This window comes from Rhinatrema bivittatum, chromosome 10 (genome assembly GCF_901001135.1).
Source record: "Rhinatrema bivittatum chromosome 10, aRhiBiv1.1, whole genome shotgun sequence".
Lineage (NCBI taxonomy): Eukaryota > Metazoa > Chordata > Amphibia > Gymnophiona > Rhinatrematidae > Rhinatrema > Rhinatrema bivittatum.
Window position 1 is genome coordinate 66,501,702 of NC_042624.1, and position 24,699 is coordinate 66,526,400.

General features: G+C 44.5%; 1 protein-coding gene across 5 annotated transcripts in view; it reads right to left on the reverse strand.

Moving 5' to 3' along the window:
* Positions 1–24,191, reverse strand: part of FAM20B (FAM20B glycosaminoglycan xylosylkinase) — a 36,393-nt gene extending 12,202 nt beyond the window's left edge. The window contains exons 1-5 of one of the 5 annotated variants that reach the window (XM_029617910.1): positions 23,849–24,187; positions 17,453–17,594; positions 14,567–14,975; positions 8,310–8,396; positions 1,264–1,373 (exon numbers count right to left, since the gene is read on the reverse strand). In XM_029617910.1, coding sequence (XP_029473770.1) covers positions 1,264–1,373; positions 8,310–8,396; positions 14,567–14,943 — 574 coding nt within the window. In that variant the 5' untranslated portion in view covers positions 14,944–14,975; positions 17,453–17,594; positions 23,849–24,187. Of the gene's footprint in view, positions 1–1,263; positions 1,374–8,309; positions 8,397–14,566; positions 15,102–17,452; positions 17,595–23,403; positions 23,543–23,848 lie in introns of those variants that run through there. The other 4 variants (XM_029617909.1, XM_029617907.1, XM_029617908.1 and 1 more) reach the window with 4 other exon arrangements.
* Positions 24,192–24,699: the final 508 nt, after the last annotated feature.

A 24,699-nucleotide genomic window follows, 5' to 3' on the forward strand; every position in this document is an offset into this window, starting at 1 on the left:
AGCAAAATGACAGGCCAGAGTCAGTCTGCAATGCAGGGGGGTGGATCAGGTATGGATTTATTACTGGGTATAAAATAATGTTGTTATCAAAGTCTGCTGAAGCCATTTACTCACACCCCATGTCCTGTCTTCTGAAATTCACAGAGTTTCCTTTTTTACAGCTGAGTTTATCATCCTTTTTTCCCAGACAAATGTTACTGAAGTGTGCTGCTCTACTGACCAGGGGGACTAGAGGATCCCGGCATGGAAGTGATAAAAAAAAATGAAAAAACTAAATGAAAACTCTGAAGAACATAGCAGAGCTCCACAACCACGAGGCAATGGCACGGCGGAAATAAAGAGACTGAAGGGGGGAAACCACGTGGCCGCGTGGATAGTGGCAGGCTGGGCATGCTCAGTGTGTCAGTCAAAGTTCTAGAAACTTTGACAGAGGTTTTACATGCCAGGCTCCATCTGATGATGTCACCCATGTGTAAGGACTAGCGTCCTGCTTGACCTAGGAGAAATCTGAATTATCAGCACTTAACCATTCCATGACCATTGACTATCTGGCTATCTACTTAGCCAGGTAAGTGACTTATTCAACTAAGTGGCAGCCACTGAACATAGCCAGATATTCAGCGGCCGCCACTTAGCCAAATAAGTTTTAATTATCCAGCTAAGTAACGCTTCAGTATTGACCTCAGAGTATTTTCATATCTGATTATTCTCATTTATCAACTGGCCTTGATGTGAGAGATATTGGTTCCTAACTCTAGCTAGAGACTAAAGAATCAGCTTTCCAATGATCCAAAGAAAATTATTCCTTACGAAAAGATGAAAGGTGTTCAGAGAATATAAGTGGAAATGTGATCTGCCTATTGGGAGGCTGAAAAAACAGTAATAAGAGATGATGCAAAAAATAATAAAAATTGGGAAATTTTACATTTGACTAAAATATCTTTGCTGAAATAAAAGTCATATACAAGAGTGGATTGGTGACAAAGAACTGTTAGAAACAAAACAAGGCCGAGGAGGAAATTATATCATTGAGCCGAATGGATGCTTAACTCAGAGCTCCTGATCCTCTCCGTCACAATCTAATCTGTAAGTCTGGCATCTGTCACTATAGAGCAGATAATTCACTCAACATTAAATAAATGCTGGAGAATGGGATCTAAGAAGAAAACGGCATAGTTGGGAGTTTAAAGGGGCTTCGGCAATTCTTCCCTCTCCTCTTCCCCAAACACAAGAAGACCAATCCCCTCCTTCCCCAGGACATACCTTGTTGCAGGAAGGTGCTCAGCAGCTGCTCTGTGGCAACTGGTTTAATCTCAGTCCTCAGGTTCACAAATCTGCCCACAACCAGCGGGGCTCTCCGGAAGCCCAGGACCCTAGGAGGACAAGACACCAGTGCTCAGAACAGGGAACCGTGCCAGATCTCAGCCCTGCAAGCTTGAGAACTGATCAACAGATACAGAATTGGAGAGAAAAAAAAAAAAATCACCCTTACAAAAGGTATCAGAATAAATCAGGAATCAAAACAAATACAGCAAGATCTGTGATACCGATTTTATTGGAGAAAAATGCAAAGAACCCCCCTGCCATCTGAACCGTCATTCTCTGCCCATAGCTTTAAAAAGTTATATACTTGGGTCGGTGTGGAACTAGAGGAGGAGAGACTGGTTCAAGACCTAAACTCAGTTCTTGCTCCTGAGCCTAGAAGCTGGGGAAACTGTGAAAGAAGTACCCCCCCCACACACACACACACCCCCCCCCAAGCACATGCACACTCCAGCAGGAAGAGAGTCCCATTCATTGCACACTAACACAAAGAATGGCTTGACGGCGCTCTCACATGCTCCTCAGCCAGAGGGTTGCTCCTGTGATTGCTGGGCAAGAGGAAAGAGACCATGCTCTCTGTAAAGAAGAAAAGGGTGGCAGCAGAGCACTCCTTCCAGCTTCAGCAGCTCCACACAGTGTACAGGCTCTGGAGGGCGCTGTACCACAGCAGCCGTCTGCTCTGGATTTTCTGCACCACCACCATCAGAGCAATTTCAGAATTTTTGGGCCAGCACCTCGGATCTGGTGACGCATGAGATCAGAAGGCAGGAAGCTCCGGGCCGTGAATTTTAAAGTTGCTCATGGTGCTGGCAGAGAAGAGACAGTGCGCAGTCAGCTGCTGTGGGCTGGCTCCCTCTACTCGATGAGCTGCTGAAGAAGAAGAATGGGGGAAGGCAAGAATGGAAACTGTGGCATTAAACGGATGATGGATTTTATTTATTTAAAAATGTGTGTGTTACCTGCTCCATCATACCATTTCTATGCAGAGCACCAAAAACGGACACCACATAACCACACCAGGACATTACTCTGCTTACACTAATGATCCTGGCTCATTCCGCATTCACAGATGTCAGTGCTTCTCACAGATTTAACAGAGTAGATAGATAATCAACTCCCCAAAAGCCTGATGATATGGAGATGGAGGGAATGGGAGAGCAGGTGAGAGAAAAATGAAGCAGAGGAAAGGTGAGAGAAATGCTAACAATAAGAGGAAGAGAGATGAAAGCTGATAGGAGAAAGATGGAGAGAATGAGGGATAAAAAGAGTTTTGAGTCCCTAGTGGCAGCAGTGGTAAGTGGCGATGCTCGGGAGGGGGGGGGGGGGTACACAAGAGGAGTACAAACATACACATGCTCTGGAAAGGGGTATAAAAACTGAAATATCTGGGTGGCCTTGAATGAAGGCCCATTGCAACTCAGTTTTGGAATCCTCCTCATTAGAAATGGCAGAGAACGGAGTTGATGTCCCTCCAAGAAGAATTACAGTCATCAGAGGAAGCACCAGGGCAATCAAAAGTATCCCAAGAGCAGTCAGACTGTGGCCTGTTATTTAAAAATACAACCAACAACCTCGCCATTAAAACTGTAGGACTCATTTTTATTCTCTGATGGGCTATATATTTTGTTACTGCTCGACAGTCATCCTAAATTTAAAAAAACATTTTTGGAAGCCAGTGTATTTTCCACTCCAGGGGTGTAGGGAGGCTGCTGAAGTTGGTAGTGCACTAGAAAATTTGCTGCTGCCATGTGACTGGCCCTCTGAGCTGCCTCTCCAGCCTGACATAATTTATTTATTTATTTTATTTATTTAAAACATTTATATACCGTTTCACCAAATACATGAAATGACCGAAGCGGTTTACAATACATTTTCAAAATAAAAATTGGCTATAAACTAACTCCCCAACTAAATTAAAAATTATAAATTATAATAGAATAAAAATTACATTAAACTCATGATCAATTTTCAAAGTAAAAATTAAATGTAGTGACTTTAACCATTAATTTATAAACAAGATAAAGAAAAGATAATAATCCAACACTTTCTAAGCATAAATGATTGAGCAAAAATAATGTTTAGAAATCAAGGTCTAACTTATGATGGGATCTAAATTTCCAAAAGCTTCTTTAAAGAAGTACGTTTTTAAAGCTTTTCTGAATTCTTTTTTACTCTGAATTTGTCTCAGAGGGTCAGGTAAGGCATTCCACATTAAAGGCCCTGCGACGGAAAGTGCCCTTTGCCTGGTGTCTTTTTTATTGCTGGAACTTCTAGTAGATTTTTTCCTGCGGACCCGAGGTCCCTAGATGGTTTAATCAACAAAGGCCAGGCCCAAAACATCTCTTTTGACATGCTAACAGGTACAACAAAGAAGCCAGGCTTTGAATTCCCTCCAGGAGCCCAGAGCAGGAGCAGAGCTTTACTTTACTGGTAACTGAGGCCAGCAGTTAGGAACAGCTCATGGCAATCTGCTGCCTGAGGCGAGGGATAGGATAGGATGAGATGCCCCCGACCCCGCTAAGGTACCCAGAAGGGATACACTTCTCCGAGAGACAGGGCCACACCAACTCACCAAACAAAAGAAAATTCAAATTCTAGGGTCACCTCAGCAACAGCCACACAAACACCTTTCACTGCCAGAAACATTTTGGGAACTTCTGACTTTCAGTCACCCTGATAGTGTGGTGGATTAGTGGAGAGGAGCAGGGAACACACAAACTTTCTCCTCTTTCACAAAACCCTTCTACTCTCTCTTCTTACTTCCACTTCCTGATTCCCACTTCCCTCTCAGTCACTCACCCCCTCCATCCCAGGAAATCCTTCCTTTCCCTCTCTACCACACACACACACACACATATTGGCTCCTTCCCTTCTCCCTCACAGTCACTCCCCCCCCCCCCCCCCCACGGACCCTCTCTCTTCCCTCTCAACGCTCACCTCTCCCTGACACTAACCCCATACCTTCCCTCTCAGTCGCTCAAGCCATCCCTCCAGCACGGAGCGCTACTGGGCAGGGCTTTATGCTGCCCTGTGCAAACAATTACCATGGTGGCCCCTACTCATTCTGGGTTTTTTTTACATTTAATTGATATTCTTTTTCTAATCAGGGCCAATGCAATGGTACTAATCATCCTAAGTAAATGTTATGGCTTTGTGCCAAGGCTTCCCCCCACATAACCCTCTACACCAGAGCTTTCCAAACTTTTCATGTTGGTGACACACTTTTTAGACAACCAAAAATAAACTGTGTACTAGTTAGAGAGCTAACAACACCCAGAAACGCCAAACCGATTATAAACCAAATTTTTGTAAGACCCTCTATTCACGAGAGGACATGTTATGTGTTCAACTCGTTTCTCATAGGGGTCACTATTACTTTTAATCATTCAAAAAAATCAATTTTTGTTATCTTTTTCAAAAAAATTTTTTTAAAAAGTTACTCAACCAAATTTTGATAATCAAAATGCAGCGGATACTTATCCGCACTGAAAAGGTCCCAGGTAACCAGGGTTACCTGGGACAAAATTTGGTTGAGTAACTTTTAAAAAATTTTTTTGAAAAAGATAACAAAAATTGATTTTTTTGAATGATTAAAAGTAATAGTGACCCCTATGAGAAACGAGTTGAACACATAACATGTCCTCTCGTGAATAGAGGGGTCTTACAAAAATTTGGTTTATAATCGGTTTGGCGTTCTGGGTGTTATGTTAGCTCTCTAACAGACACAGTTTATTTTGGTTGTTGACATTGATGTGGACTAGAATACACCAGTTGGTGTGAGTGGGTTTTGTTGTGTGATTGATACACTTTTTAGACAAACATAATTTCGGGACACGGTAATTCAGTCTACTAGCAAACCAGAGGTTAAAAGTTAAACGAACGAAACATATTTCGACAATTTATGTATGTTTCCTTAAATATATACATAAATAAAATGTTTCACGACACAACCTATCTCATGAAAACCTTTCATTTATATTAAAAATATATAATATTCCAAGGTTCATGTTATTGTTATAATTTATGAGTAACAATAATAAAACAAATTGTCTGTCCCCCACACACTCATCTCTCTCCTCCCCCCAGCACATGTCTGTCCCCCACACACTCATTTCTCTCCCCCCAGTACATGTCTGTCCCCCACACTCATATCTCTCTCCCCCCAGTACATGTCTGTACCCCACACACATTTCTCTCTCCCCCCAGTACATGTCTCGCCCCCACACACTCATTTCTCTCCCCCCAGTACATGTCTGTCCCCCACACACATTTCTCTCTCCCCCCAGTACATGTCTGTCCCCCACACACTCATTTCTCTCCCCCCCAGTACATGTCTCGCCCCCACACTCATGTACCTCTTCTTTTTGATTGTTGCCAGTTAAGTGCTTCACTCCCTTCCATGATCACCAAACACTGTTGCTTGCAGTCAGTACTCCTCATGGCCAGGCCTCATCAGCAGCAGCAGCCAATGCAAGGGCAGCTAGGCTCGTTCCACCCACCAAGTCCCCCAAAAAACGCGATTGACAGCAAAAATCACCCAATAATAAGCAACCCATAAACTGAAAAAAAAAAAAAAAAAAAAAGTGAATCTCTAGAAAAAAAAGCCCAAACTTGCGTCAGAGTTGACCGGGCTTGCGCGACACACCTGCACACTGCAGGCGACACACTAACGTGTCCCGACACACAGTTTGGAAAGCTCTGCTCTACACACACACACAATTTAAATTATGCATTTATAAGGAGAAATACTACTTACCTGATAATTTCCTATCTTTAATGAAGACTGGTTAATCCACAACCAGTGGGTTATGCACCTCTACCAGCAGATGAAGACGGAGCAAAGCTAATGTCACAATATATAAACCCCTGCACTGACATCAGCTCGCCAGTATTCTCTGCAGAAGCCAACTGTGGACAACTCAACAATACATGATTATAACTATTAATAGACAACCATTTAAACACTCAATTAACAAGAAAACACTGAATTCAGACAAGGAGTGTAATATCACTAATCTAAGGACTGGATCTGACATTTACCAGTAATCCCCGGAAACGCAGCCACTCAGGAGGACAACAGCACCACCATCCGGCAGCCAAGGGTGGGAAGGTGGATTAACTTGTCTTCATTAAAGAAAAGGAAATGATCAGGTAAGTAGTAATTTCTCTTCTCTTAGCATTCAGACACGTTAATCCACGACCAGTGGGATGTACTAAAGCTACTCCCAAACAGGATGAGAGACTGCCCGCGGTCCAATCAACACAGCATGCACAAAGGCTGAGTCCTCCCAGGCCTGCGGTAATGCCTGGAAAAGGTGTGTAAGGAGAACCACGTCACACAGCTCGGCAATCTTGACAGGAGACATCAATCTAATCTCCACCCATAACACTGTCCGAGCCCTAGTGGAATGAGCTCTAACCTGACTAGGCAACGGCTGATCAGCATCCACATTTGCGGCCGAGATAACCTTCTTACTCCAGCGATAGCCCACGATGACAGCCTATCCTGTTTACCCCCACTGTGGAGTATAAACAGCCAGTCCATCTCCCTGAGAGGTTTAGAAACCTCCAAACACCTCAGATATGCCACGTGACATCCAAGGTCCATAACAGATGATATTCATCCACATCTCTCTCCCTGTCCAGTGTCAGCAGGGAAATTGATTGATTGAAGTGAAAATCCGAGATCACCTTCAGCAAAAAAAAAGACAGAACAATTCGCAGCTAGACCGCCCCCAAAGAAACATAGAAATGACGGCAGAAAAAGACCAATCGGCCCATCCAGTCTGCCAGCAAGCTCCCACACATATTTTCCCGTACTTGGCTGTTTCACAGACCACCAAGTTCAGGGCACTTGCAGGAACGGTTCCCAGCAAGACAGAGCCTGCAGTTCAAACACAGTGGTTGACAACTCACAAGCATGCCAACCAAACGGCACGGGCTTCCAGCCGATAGATGCTCCAGAGATACTCCAGCGCCCATGCGCTGTCAGCTCCTGACTATGAGCTCCCAACCCTGGAGGCTCGCATCCATCGTGAATTATATTCTCAAAGGTGCTCCAAGTTTGCAATTTCTCCACTAGTTAATTTGCTACTACTAAAATATTTATCACGAGAGCTCAGTAATGTAGATACTGCAATAACTTTGCATGTCTAAAGGGCAGAGTTTGGCTCCAAGCAAAGGGCACAAAATAAAATGATGCACTAGTTGCAATGGTAAAACTGGCAGACTGAACTTGAGAGTTATACATTTTCCCCAAATCAGATGTATATCGATACAAGATCAATTTAAACCATATATGAATGAGGTATTAAGAATACCATTAGAAGCCATTCCACCTCTGGCTAAAATCTATTATGTATCACATGAAAGAGTGAATGAAAAACAACTACCTCCTTTGAACATGACGGAACTGCTTGAGACATCAGGTGAAGGTATGATAGAAAAGCGTGGAACACTTTGGGTCAAATTTATATTCCCTACAGATAGGGACATGGTTCTTAGGTTGTTCGCTTTCCTGGCAAATGTATGTTAAAATTGAATAATATGAAATAACCTATTTTGAACCATCAGATCTTAGTGTTCTTAGAGGCTAAGGTATTAATTGGGAAAAAACTGGCAGATTGAACACCAAGGAGGAGCGGTACCATGACAGGACATTGAGAGAACAGGCAGCAGCGAGACAGGACATTGTCCTTTCACTTCTACAGACAGTCATTCAACTTTTGGCTTGGATGTAAAGTGAAATGAGTTTGGAATGCCCATCATTCATCCAGATTACAAATGTTACAGGACACCAAGGACAGGATGACACAGAGCAGGGTTAGTGTGGTGGCAGCTTGAAGAGTCTGTATTAAAATCACATCTTATTTTTCATAAGCACTAAAAGTCTGCAACTTAAAGCCAAAATAAACCTAAAAAAAAAAAAAAGAGTAAGAGGATAAAGTTAGAGGAAAAAAAAATACCAATATCAAGCAGGCAGGTACCTGTCCAGGTGAAAGGCAGCCACCTCAGCGTTGTGCCGGTCATAGCCTGCGAAGGGTTCTCCTTCCACCACATAATCTCGGCTGTACCTGCAAATTCAACATAAATTGAACTTCAGGATACAGACAGCAAGTGTACTTTCCCTATAGAATGACACCTGAAGGCAGGGTTTCCCCCGGGAGAAAGGTTGGTCTTAGACAATCAATTTGACACAGTTCACAACAGCTTGGAGCACCAGTGTGTGGTACGTTTGCATCAGACCCATGCTAGAAAAGTCCCAGACAAAGGAGCAATTAAGTATTTAAGATGATTAGGTTTGGCATGGGGCCAGTGACTTGCTTTAAAACGAGCTGGTGCAAGCACTAAGCACTGAAGCCTGGGTGAGTGCCACTAGAGTCTCCTGCTTAGAGCACTTAAAGCAAAATTCCAGAGCATAGATGACTGCAGCTGAGGGGTGGTGACAAGTTTAGGTTTTCAGCAGAATCTGTATAAAGGTCTGTGTCCTGTGTGTGACTATCTGAAGGAATGTGAGCAAGATAAAAAGGAGGGAAAAAAATATAGTTTAAAACATGTATATCAAGTTGGTTGCTCTGAAGTACTTGGCAACGTGTGCACTATTCAAGAGTGCAATAATTTCAGAAACACCAGCCAAAGCAGGCCCAGGGAAGACAATACAGAATACAAAAGCAACTACAATCCCTGTATTGTTTCAGATGCTGAACTTTGTTACCACTGGTATCAACAAACAGTAGAGACATTTGTGACATACTTGGTCACGTTACTACCCAAAGAACTGAAAGTGTCACCTGCCCTGCTAGTATTGTGCACTCCCCAACAACACACGGTACCCTTTGCATATGCTTCATTACATTATTGTTTCTCGCTGGCAAGGCTGTGCAGGAGTGTCGGCTCTCTGAGCTCAGGAGCCAAGCCATCCCAGGAGAGGCTCAATGAGCTCATTCTAGCCCTAACAGGGCTCTCCCTGCTCCTAGCAACTAAGATCATCAATGAGGTCACCTGCAGGTTTCGTCAGCCCTAACCTGGCTTTAAAGACACGATCACAAACATCCAACTGCCAGCAAACTAAGTGACTATTACACTCCTCCTAGCTAAATCACTACTTTACTGATAAACAGGTAAAATTAGGTTAAAAAAAAAAATAAATCTATCACAGTGGTCCATGATCTTATGCAAACCAAGGGGGGGGCGTGTGTTTTATCATGTTTATATTTCTGTAATTTTATGCAAACTTTCTGCAACCAGTAGAGAAATGCCTTAAATCTCCAGATACATCCAGTCAAGAAATGTTTCACAAAACAATATTTAGTTACTAAACACTGAACCCACTTAGAAATGCAGTTGACACAGATGTGAACTCGCTAATGGTCTTGGCCTAGAGTCCTAACAGACCAATCCAGACAAGTGGGATTCCTCCCCGCTACCAGCAGATAGAGGCTGACCTGATGTCCCTCCCTATCTAGCCTGGTGCAGTTGGGAAGGTGCCAGTAGTCTTTTTGCCTAAGCTGAAGGATATGGATTCCCCAGGAACTCAACAATAAAAATATTATAAATGTTATTCAAAAATCAACAAAACAGTAACAGAATACAAATGGGCATAACGTCTGATCTTCCTCTCTGAGGTGATTTAATTTCTGTATTTCAAGTGAAAGAAAAAAAAAAAAAAGAGCTCTGCTTACAATTTTTTTCTCTTTCTACTATACTTAATTCCCTTATATTCAAAACTCAGTGTTCTTTTTTTTTTTTGTCCTCCAACTACTTCTTGGGGTGGGTTCTGGACTGGTCTGTCAGGACTCAAGGAAAGTCGATTAGCAGGTCAGATCTAACTGAACCTTCCTTATTGTCCTACAGACCAGTCCAGACAAATGGGCTGTACCTCTGGGAGGCGTAAATCCCCCGACAAAGGTAAGGAGGGGGTTTAGACAGGGCCAGGCGGGTGGGTTAGGTAGAGGAAGGGAGGGGAAGGTGAGGGGAGGGCGTTAAAAGATTCCCTCCGAGGCCGCTCCGATTTCGGAGCGGCCTCGGAGGGAACGGGGGTAGGCTGCGCGGCTCGGCACGCGCCGGCTATACGGAATCCATAGCCTTGCGCGCGCTGATCCAGGATTTTAGCGGCTACACGCGTATCTACTAAAATCCCGCGTACTTTTGCTTGCGCCTGATGCGCCAGCAAAAGTACGCCTATTCGCGCGGTCTGAAAATCTACCCCTTAGAGCATAGGCCAATGAAATGTTAAGAGTCCGAAACACCAGCGATTCTCAACCAGTGTGTCGTGACACACCAGTGCAGCAAAGCAGAAGCTGGTGTGTCACCACCTCCGCGGACAGAATACCGCGTTGCCTGGTCTCCTGCTGATGCGACTAATCTTCCCTCCCCCTCCTCTGCTCCAGCAGAAGGTAGAGATCTCCTCCACCCGGGCTGTCAGCATTTTCAAGCCCAGTCAGAACAGTAGCAGCAGAGTCGATTGCAGCACTAAGCAGCCATCTAGAAAGGGTGGGGGTGACCCCCCCCAACACCCACGGTATGGCCTCTCCTTAATCGGCACAGCCCGGAAGAGGAAGTGAGGTGGACTTGGACAGGAACAAGAAAAGGTGCAGTGCAAGCCAAATTTGAAGAGGCACAGAGTCAGCCCCTGTGGCCCCAGAAAAGAGAACGAGTCCTATTGGCCACATGGGCTGGAGAAGGACAGGCTGAAGCTGCTGCTGCTGTTACTTGTGCTTCCGGAAGGAAAGAAACAGCATGTGTGTGTGTGTGTGTGTGTCTGTGTGAGACTGAGTACGTGAGAGTGAGAAAGAGAGCCTGTGGGTGGGTTTGCCTGTGTGAGGCTGAGCACGTGAAAGCTAGAGACAACCTGTGTGTGCAATTTGCCTGTATGAGACGGAGCACGTGAGTGTCAAAACAACCTGTGTGTGTCTGTGTGAGTGCCTGTATAAGACTCAGCACACAAGAGAGAAAGAAAGCCTTTGTGTGTGTGCCTGTGTGAGACTGAGCATGTGTGAGAGTGAGAAACAGCCTGTGGATAGTGTCTGTGTAAGACAGAGACCGCCTGTATGTGTTTGTGTGAATGAGACTGAGCATGTGAGAGTGAGGGAGATTGTATGTGCATATATGAGAGACAGAGAGGAGAAAGTTTGAGCAATAAACCCCCTCCTCTCCTCTTCTCAATCTCAGAGCACCCATAAATCAAATGTTCCCAGGTATGGAGAGCAGGGGATTTTTTTTTCCATCCTTATTAGTTGTAATTATTAGATGTTTGTGCCTTCTGTTTTGAAATGTTTTAATGATATTTGGAACATTTTTATGAGCTTTTAAATTACTGAATGTTATTCTACTTTTCAACTGTTATGAAATATGTATTTTTTAGTATGATTTTATTACTACTGATTTTATTTTTTTATTTTTATTTAATTTTATTTTTTTTATGAGGAATGGTGATTCTGTTTTAACATTGTTCAACTGTGGTGGTTTCCAGTTCAGTTTTTATCTGTATATTTCTATTCATACTTACAGTATGCTCTTTTTATTCTGTATTTGGTGAGCATCTGTCTGTATTCTGCATGTATGACCAAGGTGAGGTATTCTGCCGGCATGTAATTTCTGTGTAGGGCTCTATAGCAGCCTGGCTTGTTCTATTTACCTAATACGAGGTGTATTGGTATTTTAGTGCCTGGTATAATATTACCACTATTGCCTTTTCATCAGTAGGATTGTTATTGTTTGCGTGCTGGCAGTTAGTGTTGTTTTAGTATGGAGATTTTACTATATTGTTGTTACAATTCTTTTACTCATGACTTGCTGAGTGCTAAGCCTACACTAAACACATTACAATAGGCCTAATGCCATATGGGTTCCAAGTGGTTTTTTTTTTTTTACTTTTTTGCAGGGTTTTCTGGTTAGCACCACAATAGTGCATGTAAATATAATATACTTGTGGTAAGTGATATCTTTTTATCTCAGACGGCACTTTTAATGTCATTTTTCATTTAAAATCTATTATTAATACATAACTTTTAATTGTGTGGGGAAGGAACGGGAGGTGTGCTTAAGGTTGTATGGTTCACAAGGCAGACTTCTTTACCCACTGGGCCCAGTAGGACACAGCTCTTGTCATCCATTCCTGCTGGAGCCCAGCAAGAAATGACAATTCTTTTTCTCTTCCGGGCTAGTGAGAACTGATTCTATTTTCCCCTGCTAGGCCCAAAATTGACAGCAGAAGAAAAAAGGTTAGTGCCCCCCCCCCCCCCCCCGGGGGACAGGAAACGCAGCTTTACAAAAATGTATGTTATTTCTGTTCAGGGAGAATACTCTTATCTTTCTCTTGTGTCAGTCTTAACAATAAAAGTAATATTGAGGTTAGTTGTGGATTGTTGGGAGAGGTGTATCCCACATGTGAGCATTGTCCATGAGGTGTGTCACAACGAGAAAAAGGTTGAGAACCACTGCAATACACTAAGCATTTTTCCCCATGCAACTTGTCCTAAACATATTAAAACAATGTCCTGTTACACACACCACAGAGATCATGAAACCATATTGAGAACAGAATTTTCATAAGCATTTCCATGCATAAAATACGACTTTATGCAAGCAAACAGCCTTTTGAAAATTGGCCAGGGGGAGGTGGGATGTTTGTATGCATAAAAGGAATTCCATGTGCATTTTTACGAAAGCAAAGAGGCACTGGAGGAGGGTAGGACGGGGGATAGAGTGGAGGTGGGACAAGGAGAGCATTTATGTGCAGTAGAGGGTAGGAGGGGGGATAGAGTGGAGGTGGGACAAGGAGAGCATTTATGTGCATACTTTTGATTTTCAAAACTATGCTCGCAGATCTACTTACATACATGTACACCTGTTAACAAGCAGGAGTAGATGTGTGCATGTATATCATGCTGGGTTCTGCACATACATACTATCTTCCAAAAAGCAGAAATATGCATAAGTCCGCTTTGAAAAATCAGGCTGAAGTCTGCCTGTAATTTCTACTCACGAACTTTAACCATCTATGGTCCCCTAAACATTATCCTAATTTATACTATCTAATATTTAACAAGACACTGAAATGAAAACAGTTCAGAGGTTGACTTTCACAGGATATGTATTTATAGTGGCTCTCAATCCATTTCTACATGCCCATTACCCAAACTAGGTATCCAGAATGAATATACACAAGTTATATTTGCATACACTTGGTCTAAGAACCAAGTTAATGTATATAAAAATATCCATTCATATCCCTTGCAGATATCCTGAAGAATAGGCAAGTCGGGGGGGGGGGGGGGGGTGTTTCCCCTGTAGAATCTGATCCAGAGCCAATTTTTGATATTTATCCTAGTTCATAGCCCACCTTTCTGAGAATTTGCTCAAGGCGGAGTACAGCAAACATAATAAAAATTACAATATCAAAACCAGATAAAAATATAACATCTCAAATCACTAAATATGACCAAATCCATCCAGAGTATAGAATGAACCTAAAATAATAAAAGTGCTGTAAAGTCAGTCACTGCATTTTTCTGGATGGGATATGACCTTCCACATGATCACAGGCTGCCCTTTCTAATATGACCTGAAGGTCTTACACTGTCAGGAACGCAGAAGCATTTTATGTATGTAATTATGGCATCAAAATATATTGCTCTGTAGTGGAGGCTCATCTCATGAACATTAATTACTGTTCAGGTAATCCCAAAATGGTACATTTACCCAAAGAGATATCAAAGCATCTGTGTTCCCGATTCATAGAAAAAGTAGACGCATGTTCAGTTTTATACACTAACATCCCATAATAGGAAAAATCTCTAATTCATGAGAATATCAAATGATGTGTATATATCTGAGACATCCTTGTGTACAGATTTCAGTAAGATGTCACTTTCTGTTGGATAGAGCAAGAAGAAATCACATAACCATTCAAAATTGTGAAAATGGAAATCTGCTTTCTAAGCACTCCTATTTTGCTCTAATATGGTAATCTTACCAAATGTTGAATCCTCATGCATCAGCAAGCATCACATGAATAAAATTCACATGACTATAAAGCTGAGCAGAAGATGTGAGCTGGCATTATGATTTTTATCTGTCATCATGATCTGTGTTTCTACAAAAGCTATGACATTGTCTAGCCTGTACTTTCTTCCAGCCTCACCAACAACCATAAAGAGCAAATGCGCTGGGCTGGCCCTTCCAGAGATGCTTAGAGAAACACAAATGATCATAATGCTACTGAAGCAGATGGGACACTTACCGTTTGGGTTTGAAGACAACCTTCTGCCCTCCTTCCAGAATCAACAAAGCTTTCAGCTGTGTCCCCTTGTAGCCCACATCAGCTTTTATGATTTTCTTGGTGGCCATGGCATGCAGGATAGCACCCAGCTCAGGCGTCTCCTCAGGATACACTTCCCGCGGCACCACCCACTGTGCTGCAATCTCCCAGGGTGACTGGAGCGTGTGATCAAGCCTGGGGTCCAACGCCACCCGCAGCCCGTCCATCATGCGTTGGAAGGACCGCTGGTCCTCACGGTTGGCAGCAGATGTTTCCAAGTTGTCTATGAGGAAAACTTTTGTGAAAATGAAGATGACAAGGAGGATGGCCAGCAGGACCACACGCTGCTTCAGCTTCATGATGAACTCGGACTCCTTAACTGTACCACCTCCTAAGGGACAGAGTTTGTTCACTTTAGATAAGGGGGGGAGATGACCTCCTGTCCATTAAAAAGTCCGATTTTGGTCATAACTGTTACTTTGGTCTTCCTGCCATCACAGGAGAACCTGCTGGCATGCTAGTGGGTGAAAGAACATAAGGAAACAGTTTAGATGGCTATTTCTCCAACAGGTGTCTCCCAACTCCCTTTTCAATAAATTATACCAGGACATCCAACCTTACCACATTTGTAGTGCAGCACAATTGCTATTTGCAAGGGATGATATTAATTCTTCTTCCTATTTTCAGACTGCTGCTTTTAAGCTAGTTGCTACTTTAAACCTGTGGTAGCTGAAGGGGAATTCTGAGTGCTGGGGGCAGCTGACAATATATTAGGATTATTCTTTTTAGGCTATATTACAGGGCCCCTCTCTTTCCTCCTTTTCCCATCCGACTTTAAGTCAGGTTACCCACCCTTCAGCAGGCATCCCATGTCTCTCCCTGTCTTAGGTGATCTCCTTATAGTGGCATTCAGCTTCTTTGAGAGCCACGTCCAGGGTCACCAGCCAGCAAGCCAGAGGAACAGGATGATGAAATAAATGCAAGCCTCCCATTTGGCAAAATAAAGTATACCCCACTACTGCATCCCAATTACTGGGATCTATCACCTCACAATCAGGCCGATACAGTAAAATTCACGGGAGAGTGCCTGCTCTCCCAGCGCGCACACAGGCCACTCTCCTGTGCACGCGATTCAGTAAAAAAAAAATATTCAAATTAGGGCCTGCGGTAAAAAGAGGCGCTAGGAACACTAGCGCGTCCCTAGCGCCTCTTTTTTGACAGGAGCGGCGGCTGTCAGTGGGTTTGACAGCCGTCGCTCAATTTTGCCGGTGTATGTTCTCAAACCCGCTGACAGCCACGGGTTTGGATACCGGACACCGGCAAAATTGAGCATCCGGTTTTCAACCCGTGAGCAGCGGGCTGATTTTAAATTTTTATTTTTTTACTTTTGGGACCTCCGACTTAATATCGCCATGATATTAAGTCGGAGGGTGTACAGAAAAGCAGTTTTTACTGCTTTTCTGTACACTTTCCCGGTGCCGGCAGAAATTAACGCCAGCTTTTGTGTAGGCGCTAATTTCTGAAAGTAAAATGTGCGGCTTGGCTGCACATTTTACTTACTGAATCGAGTGGGAATAACTAATAGGGCCATCAACATGCATTTGCATGTTGCGGGCGCTATTAGTTTGTTTTTTTTTGGGGGGGGGGGGTTGGCCGCGCGTTTTCAACGCGCTAATACCCCTTACTGAATAAGGGGTAAAGCTAGCACGTCGAAAATGCGCGTTCAAACGCGGGTTAATAGTGCGCTCCGCTGGAGCGCACTGTACTGTATTGGCCTGAATATGTAGTAATGTGCATTAATTTATTGAGCTCCTATTATTTGTTATAGGTACTAGTCATTAAATGTGCATTACCAATCTTAACCATTGCCCAGCCATGTGCACTATAATATCTTCTGTTACCCTGACCCTTGAAGCTAATCGTAGTCCATTACCAATACCAAACCTTATGCTACTCAGATTGCCACTACTGTCCTCCATGCACTTCCAATCACTTATATATCTACTGATTATACTCCCTTCTTGGGGTTTTTTGGGGGTTTTTTTAATATATGCTATTGTGAACTACACTAATTATATACTATGACTCTGGCAATAGGCAGAATATAAATCACTATAAATAAAATAAATAATGGAACAAATGTAATCTTTCAGATTTGATTGCAATCCACCTTGGGACTGGCTTGGCAAATGTTTATAATTATTATATTATTTTCAAATATTGCTGTTATTTGTGATGTTCTATGAATTCTGGTAATTAGATGTGTATTACATACATAATAGATTCCACTTATTGTTTGTATAAGTTTTGTTGCAAGTCATCTTGGGCATGCATATGGGAAGGCACGTAAGAAATAAACTTAATGGTGATGGTGATGACGCAGTCATTGGGCAAAATGGTTGCTTTCAACATCCCTTACCCTTTTGTGTTCACAGACTTACAAAGTGGTGTCACAAACGTCTGGCTTGGAGCCCAGGCAGTCAATCTACTCGCCCACCCCTTGCAATGGCCATCTTTACAACTACCCTCCCAACTCAGCCCAGCCACTGCAGTAACAATCCTTGAGCAGCGGATGGAATAACTGTAGCGCTCTCTGTGATCTGCATTTGGAACAACGGTATATAAAATGCCTAAATAAATAAAAATAAATAAACCCAGCTAACCTTAAGTCTGATCACCAGGAGTTGCCATTGTGCAATGACTGGGAGGCTATGGATGCCGCCACTGTCACATTCCTGGACCAGTATGGGAACCAGAAGCTCTACCAATAAAACCCAGTGCACAACAATTATCACTTGAACCACTGGGCCAGCCCCAATCACTGAGTTTAACACATCTGTTTGTTCACTGGTAACAAAAATGTCTTACCTTTTATGCATCTTGCAGTAAAGAATCCATATCTCCCTTCCGAATGCTCTGCTCAATGAAATCCATTGGGTATTATGCCAAGGTTCCACACCCCTGGGGGCTTCCTTCCACTCTGCCTCTAAGAGCAGAACCTCCCTGCCTGCTGAAAATGAAGAGGAAAGAAGACGGGATAAGTACTTGCTGTATCTGACTGTAGCTCACCATGAGCTAAATCTAAAAGAAATAAGTGGCTCTGCAAGTACTCTGCACCTGTCTGATCCCCAGAGATCACATCATGAGCCCTCCAAGAAACTCAGGGGTTTGGCATACAATCAGGAATAGAAAGGGAACCGGCCTCATTACTAGCCTGACTGTAAACCTTGGTGGTTTCTCACTTCTTCCCACCAACCAGTATTTCAGCACAATAAGTTACACCATGTCTATAAAGAAGCTTACTTTGTGAAAAAAAGGTCTTTCTAAGCTCAGACTGCACTCAGTTGTGGTCTAACATTACATGATCTCAATCCTTTAGATTAGTGGTGACTGTTTTGGCCTGGGGGACCTGTCCGACTGGAGGTGCTAATGAGGGACCCAGTGGATGGGGGAAGCAGCAAGGGGAAAGGAGGGAAGAGTCCCTCCTAAAACTCTGAGAAGTTTTGTACTCCTGCGAAGGAGCAGGGCCTCCAGCAATGGAGGTCCAATAGAGGGGGGGTGGCCTTCAACCCCCTACAGGTTGAAAAGCAATTGATATTCACTCTGATGCTACCAAAGGGGCCACTACAAGCAGAATGTGGAACGGATTAGAAACTGGTCGACTTACAGATGACAGCAGGTAGTGGTAAAACAGAGTTGCTTACCTGTAACAGGTGTTCTCCAAGGACAGCAGGATATTAGTCCTCACACATGGATGACATCATCAAATGGAGCCCGGCACAGAAAACGTTTGTCAAAAGTTTCTAGAAACTTTGACTGACACACTGAGCATGCCCAGCATGCCACTATCCATGTGTCCACACTGGGTCCCTCTTCAGGTCTTATAATATGGAATTCACAAAAAATAAAACAAACCTAAAGAAACCCAACTCTGCAAGGTGGCAGGTGGGTTTCATGAAGACTAACATCCTGCTGTCCTTGGAGAACACCTGTTACAGGTAAGCAACTCTGCTTTCTCCAAGGACAAGCAGGATGGTAATCCTCACACATGGGTGAATATGTAGCTACAGGCTGCTCCCAAACATAGGCAGCATTTAACAAGTGCAAACGTGCACAACAACTAGTGCTGCTAAAACACCAGGAGAAAGCCTGCACCCAAAGAAAGGGCCAAAGGCAGGAAGAGTTGGGTTTTTATGGCTGAAAAAGATTACGGAGGATCGACTGACCAAACTGACACGTTGTCCATCTATGTCCAAACAATAATGAGAGGCGAAGGTGTGGAAGAAACTCCAGGTCGCCACACTGCAGATCTCGTGTGCGGGTACCGCCCGCAAGTGAGCTACTGAAGCTGACATGGCTCAAACTGAATGAGGCTTGACATGGCCCTCAAGCTGCAGTCCCACTTGTGCATAGCAGAAAGAAATCCAGTCTGCTAGTCAATTGGATAAGGTCTGTTTGGACACTGCGACTCCTAATCTGTTCTTGTCAAAGGAGACAAAAAGTTGAGTGGACAGGCGGTGAGGTGCTGGTCTGCTCCAGGTAAAAGGCCAGGGCCCTTTTACAATACAGAATGTGCAGGACACACTCACTTTGGTGAGAGTGAGGCCTTGGAAAAATGGTGGGCAGGACAATGGATTGATTGAGATGAAACTTCATGACCACCTTTGGAAGGAACTTCGGATGTTTACGCAAAACCACCTTATCATGAAAAAATGTTGTATAAGGTGGATACGACACCAAAGCCTGAAGCTCACTGACCCTTCGCGCTGAGATGATCGCCACCAAGAAGATGTCCTTCCAGGACAGATACTTCAGGTCGCAAGATCTCAGGGGCTCAAATGGTGCCTTCATGAGATGGGTCAAGACCACAATGAGGTCCCAGGAGACTGCTGGGGGTCATACAGGAGACTTAAGCTGCAGTAAACCTCACATAAAACACCCTACGAGCAGATGGGTAGAAATGGAGGTGCCAACCATCCCCTGATGATATGCTCCAATGGCACTAAGGTGAACTTTCACAGAGATGGTCTTCAAATCAGCCTCGGAGAAGTGCAACAGGTAGTCCAAAAGCCTTGGCATGGAACATGAGAACGGGTCCAAACCATTCCCCTCACACCAAACCAAGAACCTCTTCCACTTGAAATTGTAAGATCTCCTCATGGAAGGCTTCTTGGACTCCACCAGGACTCAAGAAACGCCATCTGAAAGGCCCAGAGTCTGCAAGGTCACCCAGTCAATATCCATGCCATGAGGGACAAGGCTCAGAGGTTGGGGTGGCGCAGCCTCCCCTGATCCTATGTGATCAAATCTGGAGCAGTCTCCAGCCAGATTGGAGGACGTGAGGCCAGATCCTGCAGAAGCGGGAACCAGATCTGGCATGGCCAAAAAGGCGCAACCAGGATCATGGTGCCTCAGTCCTGTTGGAGTTTTTGGAGTGTCTTCGGGACTAGTGGCAGCGGAGGATAAGCGTACAGGAGGCCAGTGCCCCAGTGACGCAAGAAGGCATCCGACACAGACCCCTCGCCCACTCGGACCAGGGAGCAGAACTGATCCACTTTCTTGTTGTCCGGGGTTCCCCATAGGTGGAAGATGCGATTTGCAATCTCTACATGGATCTCTGCTATCAAATGGCCTAGCAAAGTGAGAATGAGACGGGCAGGTGCTGCAGATCACAACTGGAGATGTCGAACCAGGTTTCAAAGACTTTGAGCTCTGTCATTGGGAAGGAAGGCCATAGAAAGAACTGAGACTATTCGGGCTCCTACAAACTGTATTGTTTGAGTTGGATGTAGGTTTGACTTTTCGTAATTGATTCCAATCCCCAGATCCTCTAGACCAGTGATTCTCAACTGGTGTGTCGCCATATACCAGCAGGTGTGTCATATGCTATCCACAGCCGGTGGGGCCAAAGACTGGAGCTGTCAGCTGCCGCCAGAAACCAGGCCAGTGGGACCGATCTACGTGTGTGCGTGGCTTGTATGTGAGAGGGGAAGGGTGCTTCTGTGTGTGTGTAGCGTGCATGAGAGAGGGGGAGGGTGCTTGTGTGTGCGTGAATGCGTGTGGCGTGCATGTGAGAAGGGGAGGGTGCTTGTGTGTGTGCGTATGTGTGTGGCGTGCATGTGAGACGGGGAGGGTGCTTGTGTGTGTGCGAATGCGTGTGGCATGCATGTGAGACGGGGAGGGTGCTTGTGTGTGTGCGAATGCGTGTGGCATGCATGTGAGACGGGGAGGGTGCTTGTGTGTGTGCGAATGCGTGTGGCATGCATGTGAGACGGGGAGGGTGCTTGTGTGTGTGCGAATGCGTGTGGCGTGCATGTGAGACGGGGAGGGAGTATGTGTTTGGTGTGCATGTTGGGGGGGGGGGGGGGAAGGTGCTTCTGCATCCATAGGAATCTGCTCTCTCCCCTCCCCAGGTCCCCAAGCAATGGATGCAGAGGAGATTTCCCCATGCAACTCACCATATAAAAAATATTTTCTGATTCTGGTACTGTCTCAGTAACAGAAACACTAATTCCCTTACTACCAGGTGCATTGTAAAATACAAAACCTGAATAAAAATAGAACAGCAGAAGTGTAGCATACCTGCCAAACCATAGCAATACTAACTCCAAAAACTCAGCAATGTCCCTACTTATGAAAGGGCAGCAGTGCACCACCAGTACACGTCCTATTGAGAATGAGAGAAAACAACAAATAAGACTGATACAAACTATAACTACCTGTAAAACCTCACCTCAGTCACACATACAGTTCCAAGCTTCACCAAATACAGAATAAAAGACCACAAATTACAAATGTGGAGACAAAAACTGGAATGAAAACTTCAAAAGGCCTTTCTGCATGCAGTGCAAGACTGGAGAGCTAGAAACAGAAATTCATATCCTCCTACACTAAGCAAAGTACAAAAATAGAAAAAATGCACATTCCCCCAAACTGACATATTATGGCTCTTGCAACCCTTGTCACTTTCTTTCCATGTCTCCATCATCCTTCACTTCCCCCCCAATTACTCCCTTTCAATCATCCTCTCACACTCACATCCCTGCCCAGCATTCCCGACTCCCCACCTCCTCTACCCTGTGCTCCCTCTCTCCCGTTTGACTCTCCCTACCTACTCCCTGCACAGCTACCCCAACCCCCTGTTTCCCATCCCTTCCTGCTGATCAGCCCCCATGCTCCCCTCTTGTATCTGCCCAGATTTTCCAACCTCCTTTTACTCACCCTCCACAGGGTGAAGGGATCATCAGCATCTCTCCCAGACTCAACAGGGGAAGATAAAGTTTATGTCCCACTGAGACCCAGAACAGCAGGAGCTGGCAATGTCTTGCTCTGATCTGGGAGAAAGAGGAAACAGCCTACCACTAGGCCAGAAAGGAGAGAAGGAAGTGAGCGTAACCGCCCATCAGGCCCAATATAAGAGAAGTCAATCAACTCCTACCCAGGATGATAAGGAGACAGCTGGCCCTGCAACACACCAGTGTGACCTGACACACCTGTTGAGAACCACTGTCCTAGACTATGCTCAACTAATGTATCTATCAAAGTACAAATTTCCCATGTTGTCAGAATGCAGTGAGCTTCTACCGAAAGCTAGAATGGCTCAGACTACTTTGGCTTGAGGCTAAGTGCATCTGGGAGCTTTAAAGTGGTTATAAAAACACTACAAGAAAAAACTAGGAGCCCTATATCCAACAAAGTAACTTCTGGACAAATACAACTAAAACTGTTATTCAAATTATTTGATAGCATAATTCAACCAATCATATAGGAGTGAGGTCTGGGGATCTATCATTAACACCAAACTATACAGATTGGGACAGAAATCGTCCACCTCGAGTTCTGGAAACAGACATTCCATGTTCAGAGAAATATCCCTAATAATGGAGCAGGCAGGGCCAGTACTTCCATTAGGCAAACTAGGCAGTCGCCTAGAGCACCAAAGTTATGGAAGTGGCCAAATCACACCAACACAAGGCCCAGAGGAGTGCTGTACTAGAGCCAGTACTGCCAAAGAAGGGAGTACGTGGAAGGAATGCTGAGCTGGAAGTTGAGAGAGATCAGTGTGTGACTAAAGGTTCCCCCTAGGGAGACAAATACTCTTGCACCAGCAGAGTAGATTTAGGTCACTTCTCCCCATGCAATAAAAATATTCAAATTCTGGTGTCATCTCAACAACAGCAATACAAACTCCCTCCATTACCAGGCTCTCTATGAAGAAATACACACTCAGCACCTAGATAGCAAATCTGCCCTACTAATCCAATACCAACACCTCTAACTCAAACGACTACAACCCCAGCCGAGGAAAAGCTGGCAATGCACACTGCAATGTGTCTTACAACACCAATACACCTCCTCGTATTGGAAAGTGCATTTGGAAAACATAATAAGCTGGACTACTACAGATGTCTGCACAAAATCTACACATTGTGATCAAGGTGAGATTCTGCCAATGCAAAAAAAAAAAAAAAAAAAAACCAAGAGAGCACCCCACCAAAGTACAGAATAAGTGATCACACATCTATTTCCTCTTGTGCTATGCAAAATACAAAGATATCAGAGATGCACGTTTCCCAAATCTGACAGAGAAAAATCAAGAACTTCCCACAAAAGAATGAACAGGAAAAACTAAACATTCTGGCAGAAAGGAGAAACGGCGGCTATAATAGTAAAAAAGTGTGATATCCTGCCATCAGGCCAGAAATGAAACCAGATCAGGATTCGGAGCACCACCAAAACCTGAGTCATGTCCCTGATACTGCACGCTCCATAACAGATAACCCTAGTTGACTTATTTTGTAATTTTTTTCCTTTCTTACCCCTTTGCTTTAATCTTTCTGTATATGAGTTTGGTAACACATGTACACTAGCATGCCAATAAAGTTATCTGTGTCTGCCGGAGGGGAGGGGAACGGCTAAGAGCCACGCAGGCAGCAGAGTCTCCCGGACGCACCAATACGCAGGGGTGGGGAAGGCAGGGCAGCCTAGTGACAGACCAACACATGCAAGGGCGCCGAGGGAGCCTCAGTTCTCCGCTGAGAAGCAAAACAACTTCTTAAGCCGCGAGGGGTAAATATCAACCCGCGTTTCTACTCCCAAGTCATTCATTACAGCCCTGTCACTCTTCCCGCGCCGGCCTACTCTCCTCCGTCATGCCTCGGCCTTTCTTAGTACCCACTACCAGTCAGGGTACCGTGAGCAGGCCGCAGTGCGAGGCAAGCGCGACCTCTGCCGCAAAAGCGGGAGAAGGGAGCACGCACTCACCTGCCCCCCCTCACAGGCGAGGGCTGCTCTGTCAAAGCCCCTCCAACCTAGGATGAAAGGCAGAGCGGCGAGCCGCAGCTTCTTGCCAGCCCTCCGGGCGCTACGACTCCCCCACGCGGCTGAGACATTGGTACAGCCCAAACGTACGAACTGTTCACTTCCTGACTGCAGCCAAGCTGTGACGCAGTTACTGGTCGACCCGCTCAGCGCCACAGAGCAACCAATTGGCGTTCGATAAGCGCCGCACGCCGATCCTGCAGCCAATCAGAAGTGGCGAAATATGAAGGATTTTTGTTGTTGTTTTTTTGTCCCTGACTCAAACAGCCGGCTCGTGAGACGTGGTGCCTGTAAATATCGAGGCGGGAGGTTTTTGCCTCTGAGTAATCCATAGCGCTGTCAAGGGGGAGCAGTTCAGCACGTGGCGCACCCGCATCTCCCCCAGCCTACCGTCCTTCCAGAAAAAATACCAATCTTCTTCGTCTTCTTCTTCGTTGATTTCTTTCAGACTTTGTCAGCAAAATGAATTCAAAGCGTGTTACAAAGAATCAATTTTCTTAAACCCCTTTAGTTATATTAAAAAAAAAAAGTCATCCATTCAATTCAATAACATTTTTCCAAACCCATTTCATGATATTATTCCAGGGGTGGTCAGCTCCAGTCCTGAAGGCCAGCATGCACTTCGCAAATCTCTGTTATCCACAATAAAAGGACATATCTGAAATCTGGCCTGGTTGTGGATCTTGAGGACCGGAATTGGCCACCCATTTTATTCTGTCTTTCGCATTTATTTTCATTTTCTTTCTCATTTTTAGTTTTTCTACATTTTCTCTTACCCTTGCTCTCTTAAACTG